General features: G+C 38.4%; 1 protein-coding gene across 1 annotated transcript; it reads right to left on the bottom strand.

Annotated features, from left to right (window-relative positions):
* Positions 1-2,240: 2,240 nt before the first annotated feature.
* Positions 2,241-2,962, bottom strand: LOC145164823 (putative F-box protein At1g67623). The gene is made up of 3 exons (XM_079083492.1): positions 2,823-2,962; positions 2,580-2,736; positions 2,241-2,414 (listed from the first exon to the last, which is right to left on the bottom strand). The coding sequence occupies exons 1-3, from the start codon at positions 2,960-2,962 to the stop codon at positions 2,241-2,243; spliced, it is 471 nt and encodes a 156-aa protein (XP_078939618.1).
* Positions 2,963-11,021: the final 8,059 nt, after the last annotated feature.

Genomic DNA, 11,021 nt, shown 5'->3' with positions numbered 1-11,021 from the left:
GTAAATGCACCTTTAACAGAATGACGTGGGTATTCACATTGGAATGTGATGTTATTCGTTGTAAGTCTATGAACAACATCAACAGCCCACAACAACTCTTTGGCACTATTAACAACACCCGTGTACTCCCCATCATCCGGAACTGCCCATCCAAAATAGGCATCAAGTAATTGTAAACCTACACATTAAAATATCCATCAATTAATCCAATGTATCCTTTTCAATACAACAGTAAATATTATACAACACAACACAACTAAATACTAACCCCAAACTACAAACATGCCTTAATTAACTATATATAATTTAATTTACATATATACCATATATACATACCTTCATCACATTGATGAGGCCCTCTTGAAATGTAGATCATTCCAAGCAAATAAATTGTCTCAAGATGATCTTCATCTGCTGCTTGTCTCAACAAAGTCAATCCTAAATCAAAATTGCCATAAAAAAGCACTCATCATGTTCATAGAATAACAATATCAATATATAACATCAATGACACTAAATATTAATAAATGGTATAGATTACATATAATTACTGAAACTACACATACAATTCCTTGTCTGAACATGGCTTCAATGTTATTATGCAATGCACATGTGCGTATTAATAAATAAGCTTTCAGATTTTTTGGACCCATTCCTTCAAACATGTCAATGCATGTTGTTCTATACACTTGAGGATTTCCCCCCGCTTCATACATCTTCTTTGAACTTCAAAATTTTAAATACACAGTAAATAAAAAATAAATAAAGTTGTATTTCATCAAATATACATTCATTAGTTGATGTTTATTGAGAATTACCAAAGTCTTGCAGAGACGATGTCTTTCGCAGATTCTGCCCCTAATACTACAAATATCCGACTCAAAATCTATAGTGGGAGATCATCTAACGAACGCGATTTCTAGTATTCAACATTCTGCTTACAAAATACACATTGGAGTAGTTGATTTCATTTTTTTTAAATTAAGCGTAACTATGAAAGACAGTGTAACAGGGTATGAAAAAAAAACTTAGTTTATGTTGATCTGGTCGAGAGGAGTACAAGAGTCTCTATTATTGGAGAAAATCGTTTTTGAGAACGATTATCCTTCGACGATTTGGGGGTTTTAGTGTTTGTATGCAGATTTATCGTCCGAAAAAGTTGAATGTTTTGAATGGTTGAAAAACTGGAACGCCAGCGTGACGTCAGAGGTATGATGGCGCCTTAACAATTTATAGTCTAAAAAGACCAAATTGCCCCTGAAATCATTCCAAATATGTGAATACTAAGGGTATTTGTGTCAAAACACATTATTCAAATATTATAACCTTTTATAGCTAGGTAACAGTGGACTTTTGATTGTTGAAATGAAAAAGACAAAAATAACATATATATCATAATCCATAATGTAATATATTTATATTAACATTTCACCAAATTACTAGTATATATTCATGTATTAATATATATATTAAAAGTGGAACAAGATTTTAACAGTAAACTTTTTTACTTTAGATTTTAGACACAATAGTTTTCTTTTGTTGCCACTTTTAGTCCCTATGTTTATAGTAACTTTTTTTACTTTGATTTTAGCCACAATACTTTTTCTTTGTTTCCACTTTTAGTCCCTATGGTTATTCCTTTACAATTTTACCCCATGAAAAGCATGGGTTCTCTACTAGTTGATATTAAACCAAATTACCAAATCCAAAATAAAATACATGTATGTTTATGCCTTTACAATTGTATTTTATATGTATTTAATACTAGGAAAGAACAAACATTTGCTACATACAACTATAATCACAATACAATATAAACACTAATATTGAAAGTCCAAAACACATTATTCAAACATTATTCAAACATTATTCAAACATCAAACATCATTCCAAACTTTTACTCTTTTAGTCCCTTATTAACGACACACCATATTTAGTAATCAAGTAACAACATCAACTAATTACTTATCAAGTAAATTACTATATATTCGTATATTAAACCAAAAGAATGTACATAGCATTAATTGTCATAATATGAAAGTACATATCAACAAACTACTCATAAATTATACCAAACTCCCTAGAAAACCTAACGAAACAAGCATCCCACAAACAAATTTCACACCAAAACACCCATTTGTATCCATTCACAAAAGTGTCTGACACACTAATTTCAGACTTATTCATTGCACAAGATCTGTGGAAGCCATGGAAGTGTACATGTTTCCTTTCCTCACTATTTAAGTTGAGATGAACCTTAGAACAAGTTGCTCTAAAGCTTCCAGCTTCCTATGTCTCCCTTCAGCCATCAGCATCATTCCAAGGACAAATGTTGAATCCGAATGTCCCAATGCAGATGCTTCTTCAAGCATCGTTTTCCCTTCACATTTAGCTTGTAAGAAAAATAACTTCATCTGAAAAAAAACATTAAACACATAATTTCTAGTTAAAGTTATGCAAAACAAGAAACATATTAATTACTACTATGTATATATATATATATATATATATATATATATATATATATATATATATATATATATATATATATATATATATATATATATATAACAACGTACCAATCCATTCCTGAACAGAATATTTGGGTTTCTCATCTCTATGCATTTGTTGACAACTACATGTTTCTGGTCAGACCAACCACAAAATCGTAATCCATCTAATTCCATATGTTTATATACTTCATCCGTTTTTCCTGCCTCGTTGAAGAATCTGCAACTGCAAACGAAACACAATATTCGCTCCATAATGTAAAGACAAATCAAATACACTTGTGAAATAGAATGATCGAAGACAAAACTTACACACTCTTCATCCTGAAAGCCTCGACTGCTGAAATTTTTCCCAAGTCGACTATTATTTTCTCCATCACTTCAAATGGAATGTCTGTTAGCGATTTCCTTTGATTTCTTGATTGAATATTAGAAGAAGTACTGGCTTCCATAATAATAAACATTCACTAAGATAACGATTCTACGAAAATGATTTTAGGGTTTTTTTACTGTCGGAATTTTGAAATTGGGGTTGTTTGCAAGTGACTGAAATAAGAGTGAAGAACTGAAATAACGTGTTTCGTCGGAAAACATTATGGCGCCTAGAAGATGTTCAATTATAAAATGACCAAATTGTCCTATTACATACAATGACTCGTATTTAATTAGTAAGGGTAGTTTTGTCAAAAGTCATAATTAAAAGAAAAATCAATTTCTACTTTATTACACAACCGACACAAATGATATATGTTGACCAATGACCCATATGTCATCCATGGGTGATACCATCACACCATAAGCAACTACCATGTTGACCAATCACCCGTATGTCATCCATGGACACCATAAGCAAATACCATGTTGACCAATGACCCGTATGTCATCCATGGACACCATAAACAACTACCATGTTGACCAATGACCCGTATGTCATCCATAGACACCATAAGCAACTACCATGTTGACCAATGACCTGCATGTCATCCATGGACACCATAAGCAACTACCATGTTGACCGATGACCCGTATGTCATCCATGGACACCATAAGCAACTACCATGTTGACCAATGACCCGCATGTCATCCATGGACACCATAAGCAACTACCATATTGACCAATGACCTGCATGTCATCCATGGACACCATAAGCAAATGTCGTGTTGACCAATGACCCATATGTCATCCAAGGATGATACCATCACACCATAAGCAACTACCATGTTGACCAATGACTCGTATGTCATCCATGGACACCATAAGCAAATACCATGTTGACCAATGATCCATATGTCATCCATGGGTGATACCATCACACCATAAGCAACTACCATGTTGACCAATGACCCGCATGTCATCCATGGACACTATAAGAAACTACCATGTTGACCAATGACTCGTATGTTATCCATAAACACCATAAGCAACTACCATGTTGACCAATGACCCGCATGTCATCCATGGACAACATAAGAAAATACCATGTTGACAAATGACCCATATGCCATCCATGGGTGATACCATCACACCATAAGCAACTACCATGTTGACCAATGACCCGTATGTCATCCATGGACACCATAAGCAAATACCATGTTGACCAATGACCCATATGTCATCCATGGGTGATACCATCACACCATAAGCAACTACCATGTTGACCAACGACCTGCATGTCATCCATGGACACCATAAGCAACTACCATGTTGACCAATGACCCGTATGTCATCCATAGACACCATAAGCAACTACCATTTTGACCAATGACCCGCATGTCATCCATGGACACCATAACAAAATACCATGTTGACCAATGACCCATATGTCATCCATGGGTGATACCATCACACCATAAGCAACTACCATGTTGACCAATGACTCGTATGTCATCCATGGAAACCATAAGCAAATACCATGTTGACTAAAGACCCATATTTCATCCATGGGTGATACCATCACACCATAAGCAACTACCATGTTGACCAATGATCCGTATGTCATCCATGGACACCATAAGCAACAATCATGTTGACCAACGACCCGTATGTCATCCATGGACACCATATGCAACTACCATGTTGACCAATGACCCACATGTCATCCATATACACCATTAGCAAACACCATGTTGACCAATGACCCATATGTCATACATGGGTGATACAATCACACCATAAGCAACTACCATGTTGACAAATGACCCGTATGTCATCCATGGACACCATAAGCAACTACCATGTTGACCAATGACCTGTATGTCATCCATGGACACCATAAGCAACTACCCTGTTGACCAATGACCCGCATGTCATCCATGGACACCATAAGCAACTACCATGTTGACCAATGACCTGTATGTCATCCATGGACACCATAAGCAAATACCATGTTTACCAATGACCCAAATGTCATCCATGGGTGATACCATTACGCCATAAGCAACTACTATGCTGACCAATGACCCGTATGTCATCCATGGACACCATAAGCAAATACCATGTTGACTAATGACCCATATGTCATCCATGGGTGATACCATCACACCATAATCAACTACGATGTTCACCAATGACCTGTATGTCATCCATGGAAACCATAAGCAACTACCATGTTGACTAATGACCCGTATGTCATCAATGGACACCATAAGCAACTACCATGTTGTCCAATGATCCGCATGTCATCCATGGACACCATAAGCAAATGCCGTGTTAACCAATGACCCATATGTCATCCAAGGGTGATATCATCTCACCATAAGGAACTACGATGGTGACCAATGACCCGTATGTCATCCATGGACACCATAAGCAACTATCATGTTGACTAACGACCCGTATGTCATCCATGGACACCATAAACAACTACCATGTTGACCAATGACCCTCATGTACTCCATGGACACCATAAGCAAATACCATGTTTACCAATGACCCATATGTCATCCATGGGTGATACAATCACACCATAAGCAATTACCATGTTGACGAATGACTCGTATGTCATCCATGGACACCATAAGCAACTACCATGTTGACCGATGACTCGTATGTCATCCATGGACACCATAAGCAACTACCATGTTGACCAATGACCCGCATGTCATCCATGGACACCATAAGCAACTACCATGTTGACCAATGACTCGCATGTCATCCATGGACGCCATAAGCAAATACCATGTTGACCAATGACCCAAATGTCATCCATGGGTGATACCATCACACCATAAGCAACTACCATGTTGACCAATGACCCGTATGTCATCCATAGACACCATAAACAAATACCATGTTGTCCAATGACCCATATGTCATCTATGGGTGATACCATCACACCATAAGCAACTACCATGTTGACCATTGACCTGTATGTCATCCATAGACAACATAAGCAACTACCATGTTGACTAATGACCCGTATGTCATCCATGGACACCATAAGCAACTACCATGTTGATGACCTGCATATCATCCATGGACACCATAAGCAAATATCATGTTGGCCAATGTGATGGGTATTGAGCATTCTAACACTCATATGGTGTGCATGCAACCCTAGTATGTTTTCTCGATTATACATGCAAATATTCTTTTTCCAAGGTGTCATCCTAACTAGCATGTGATTAGGGTACATGTAGTATAAAAAACTAGTCGAATGGCTTACCTTTCTTGTTGCTTGGATTCCTTAAGACCTTGTGAGCCTAGCTCCCCAAATGTGATGCCTTAAATGCTTCACACAACACCACAACTCTTGGAATAACTTGAGAGAAGAGCACTTGTGCACAAATTCGGCTAGCCCTCACTGTTATGCCTTAGTTGCCAATTTTGCTCCATATGAGGTTCTTTATATAGTGTGCTACATGTAGGGTTACACCATGTAAACCCTAATGTGCATGGCTTTTCATTTCCTCTATGATCCATGGGTTTTAATCTCCGTGAAGCATCCATGGAGCACCCAATGGGACTTAGCCCAATCTAGTGAATCATGGATCATAAGCCCACTATATAATAATGAATGATTTACACAACCAATCCCCACATATTTAATTAGTCTTTTTTTTATCACAAAATTAATTCCAAATTAATTCTTGATCAATACTAATTAAATAATATGATTTCATATTAACATATTAGAACTTATAATATATTAACAAATCATAAGTATCCTTTTCTCATTTTGTCTATCCAGTTGTTGCGATGATTTGCAACCTAGATGGACCATGCCAAGCCGGGTCAAGTACATACCAAATATAGTTATGGACTTAGCCACCTTTTCCAACAGTCTCCCACTTGGATAAGTCTAATAACTATAGTTACAGGTATGACTTCAGGATCCGACCAGCAACCGTAGCTCTTTCAAAGTCTCGTGGAACTAGGATGACGCGCCATTTAAGATAAGTGATCATATAATCCTCTGTTCAAGATGTCAGCTGGTCAAATACATGGAACAACGTCGTACTTATTGTCTAGCAGTTTGTTTCCCAATTTCCGATTTGTTTGACATAGAACTAAACTGAACACATCAATTTGGTTCTGACCGGGCCCGACACATAAGTAAAAACAAAATCATCAAGGGGCCCAAGATATCTCTTTTAATCCTCCAAGGACTAAAAGGAACAGATAAACTTTGACTCATATGCTTGTACTAACTAATCATCAAATTATACACAACAACACGTTTTATAACATCAAGTTATTGATGTGTTTTCGTACTATCAATGTACAACCAACTCATAGTCAACAACTCATATCTCTTGGTTTCAAGACTTATATGATATTACCATCTCACGATCACTCGAGATAAATTCCATGAAGTGATACAAGTGAGCGTGGGTTGAATCCAATACTCAGAACTTATAAGTACTCATGAATGTTGCAGCAACAATTGCTATGTCTAATAAAATTCAGACAAATCTACAAACCCAATTCATGACAGTCTTCTTTCAATACCTACTTCCAAAGTATGATCGACTGTAGACAGTTTGAATAATATGATATACCTTAACATAATTATTCTGGAAGTCAAAACATGCAAAATGAAACAATAGTAAATGATTGACACAAGATAGTAACACTTTACACATAAACAAAAAACAACTTTTATTTAATCATCAAATGTCAATTACATTTCAACTATTACAAGTTTCGAAAGCTATCTAATTACTAAAACTAATATCATCCTTCAGCCCAATGCGTCTCGCATGCTGTAAATGCTTAACCCTACACAGTCTCTTCGTGAGGGGATCTGCTGGGTTCTCATCTGATGATACCCTGTTCGCCATGAGGAGTCCTTCTTCTATTCAATGTCTAATGAAGTGATATTTTCTGTCAATGTGTCTGGATCTGCCGTGATCCCTTGGTTCCTTGGCTAAGGCAACTATACTCTCATTATCACAAAAAATATCCATAGGCTCCTTTATAGCTGGTACAACTCCAAGGTCTCCAATGAAGTTCTTCAGCCATATCGCCTCCTTCGCCGTCTCGCTTGCTGCTATGTACTCTGATTCCCAAGTTGAATCAGCTACTGTCTCCTGCTTGGAACTTTTCCAAGTAATTGCTCCTTCATTTAGGGTAAAGACCCAGCCCGAATAAGAACGGAAATTATCCCTATCAGTCTGGAAATTGGCGTCACTATACCCCACTACTCTCAAGTCATCACTCCCACCAAGGGTAAGGAACCAGTGCTTAGTCCTCCGCAGGTATTTCAGAATGTTCTTCACCGCAGTCCAGTGAGCCTTTCCCGGATTCCCTTGATATCTGCTGAACATTATCAAGGCAAAGGCCACATCAGGGCGAGTACAAGTCATAGCATACATGGTCGAGCCTACAGCGGACGAATATGGTACTCGACTCATCTCAATTATCTCATCCTCTGTACTCGGGCTCCGAGTCTTACTCAGTTTGGCGTTACTCTGGATCGGTAAGTCACCTTTCTTGGAATCCTGCATGCTGAATCTTTTCAGCACCTTATCCAAGTAGGTACTCTGACTAAGTCCAATTAGTCTCTTACTCCTGTATCTCAATATCCTTATCCCTAGGATATAGGCAGCTTCTCCAAGGTCCTTCATAGAGAAATACTTCCCAAGCCAGGATTTAACCTCCTGCAAGGTTGGGATGTCATTTCCTATGAGTAGTATGTCATCCACATACAATAACAAAAAGCTAACTATCCTCCCACTAGCCTTAACATATACACATGACTCATCCTCGCTCCTCGAAAAGCCAAACTCTTTGACTTTCTCATTGAAACAAAGATTCCATCTGCGAGATGCTTGTTTCAATCCATAGATGGATTTCTCAAGCTTACACACTCTATTATGGTACTTTGCATCGACAAAACCCTCTGGCTGGCTCATGTAAACATCCTCAGCCAACTTTCCGTTAAGGAAAGCGGTTTTGACATCCATTTTCCATATTTCATAATCATGAAATACAGCAATGGCTAGCATAACCCTAATAGACTTAATCTTTGCTACTGGTGAGAAGGTCTCATCATAGTCAACTCCCGGAGTTTGAGTAAAGCCCTTCGCAACCAGTCGTGCCTTATAAGTGTGTACATTCCCATCCATGTCGGTCTTCTTCTTGAAGATCCATTTGCACCCGACTGTCTTACGACCCGGTACATTGTCAACCAAGTTCCAAACTTGATTGTCATACACGGACCGAATCTCGCTATCCATAGCCTCCTTCCATTTGGAAGATTCGGGGCCCGCCATAGCTTCCTTAAAGTTGTTAGGTTCATCCAAATTTATTAGTGTACTATCAATGATAAATGCATCACCTTCTGCAGTAATATGGAAACCATAATAATGCTCAGGCGGATTTCTAACTCTAGTGGAACGCCTCAGAGGTACAGACTCATCAACAGGAGTTTCCTCCTCAGGTTGATTGCTAGTGTTTGAGGTTCCTTCACCACTTGACTCTTGAAGTTCTTCAAGGTCAATTTTCCTCCCACTGTTTCCTTGGCTTATGAATTCTCTCTCATGAAAGTCTCCTCTCCTTGCCACAAAGACCACATTCTCACTGGGTTTGTAGAAGAGGTAACCGAAGGACTTCTGTGGGTAGCCGATGAAAATACACCGCTCATTTCGAGGTTCGAGCTTGTCGTGAGTCTCGCACCTCACGAAAGCCTCGCAACCCCCAATCTTGATGTGGTCTAAATTGGGAACTTTCCCAGTCCATATCTCGTGAGGTGTTTTGGAAACCTTCTTGGTAGGGAATAGATTAAGGATATGGGCGGCAGTTTCTAAGGCATACCCCCAAACTGAGATTGGTAACGAAGCTCGACTCATCATGGAACAAACCATGTCCAACAAGGTTCAATTGCGCCTCTCAGCCACACCATTCAGCCGTGGTGTTCTAGGAGGTGTCAATTGTGAACCAATTCCACATTCCTTAAGATAGTCAAGGAACTCGATACTAAGATACTCACCACCTCGATCGGATCGGAGCATCTTTATCTTCCTGCCCAACTGATTCTCCACTTCCTGTTTAAACTCTTTGAATTTCTCAAAGGTTTCTGACTTATGCTTGATTATGTAGACATAGCCATATCTACTATAACCATCAGTAAAAGTCACATAGAAGCGGTTAGCATCCCTTGTGGCGGTTCTGAAGGGCCCACACACATTGGTGTGTATGAGATCCAACAAACCCTCACCCCTAGCATAAGTACCAGTGAAGGGTGACTTAGTCACTTTTCCAAGTAAACAACATTCGCAACTATCATCTGACCTTAAGTCAAATGACTCCAAGACTCCAGCCTTTTGGAGATGGCATATGCGCTTCTTGTTGACATGTCCAAGACGAAAATGCCACAAGGATGCCTTATCCAAACTAGTGGAAGAATCAATATGCAAAACATTATTTCCTAAGTTGTCTACAATCGACACAGTTTCATATACACCATCACAAGGTAATGCTTTAAAATAAAAAAACACCATTATAGAAAGCATTAATACCACCACATTCATTATCAAATGAAAAAGTAAATCCTTGTTTGTACAAACCATGAAAGGAAATAATATTTATTGCCATTTCAGACGAGTAACAACATTTATTCAAATATAATATAAACCCACTACTAAGCAATAAAGAATAAACTCCAATCTTGGTGATAGGTGAAGCTTTCCTATTTCCCATGATCAAGTTTATCTTCCCATGCTCCACATCCTCACTTCCTTTTAGGCCTTGCAAATCAGAACATATGTGAATTCCACACCCTGTATCAAGGACCCAAGAATTAGTATGTGGTGAGTTATTAGACAATATAGTGTAAATACCTGCATGGGTGGGTTTTACTTTCCCATCCTTAACATCCTGCAAGTACTTGGGGAAGCTTCGCTTCTAGTGCCCCTTTTCGTGACAGTCGAAGCATTATACATCCTTTGGGTTGGAAGAGGGAGTAGCAGAACCTCCTTTGGTTCCACTCGAAGAGGAGCCATCAAGAGACTTTCCATTGTTAACCTTCGAAGAGGCCTTCCTCTTTTTCCCTTTACCTTGCCCGATTG

This window comes from Lactuca virosa, chromosome 3, assembly GCF_052849685.1.
Source record: "Lactuca virosa cultivar CGN04683 chromosome 3, Lactuca_virosa_CGN04683_v6, whole genome shotgun sequence".
In the NCBI taxonomy this organism is placed as follows: Eukaryota; Viridiplantae; Streptophyta; class Magnoliopsida; order Asterales; family Asteraceae; genus Lactuca; species Lactuca virosa.
The sequence above is the reverse complement of the archived record's forward strand: the minus strand, read 5'-3'. Positions and strand labels throughout refer to the sequence as shown.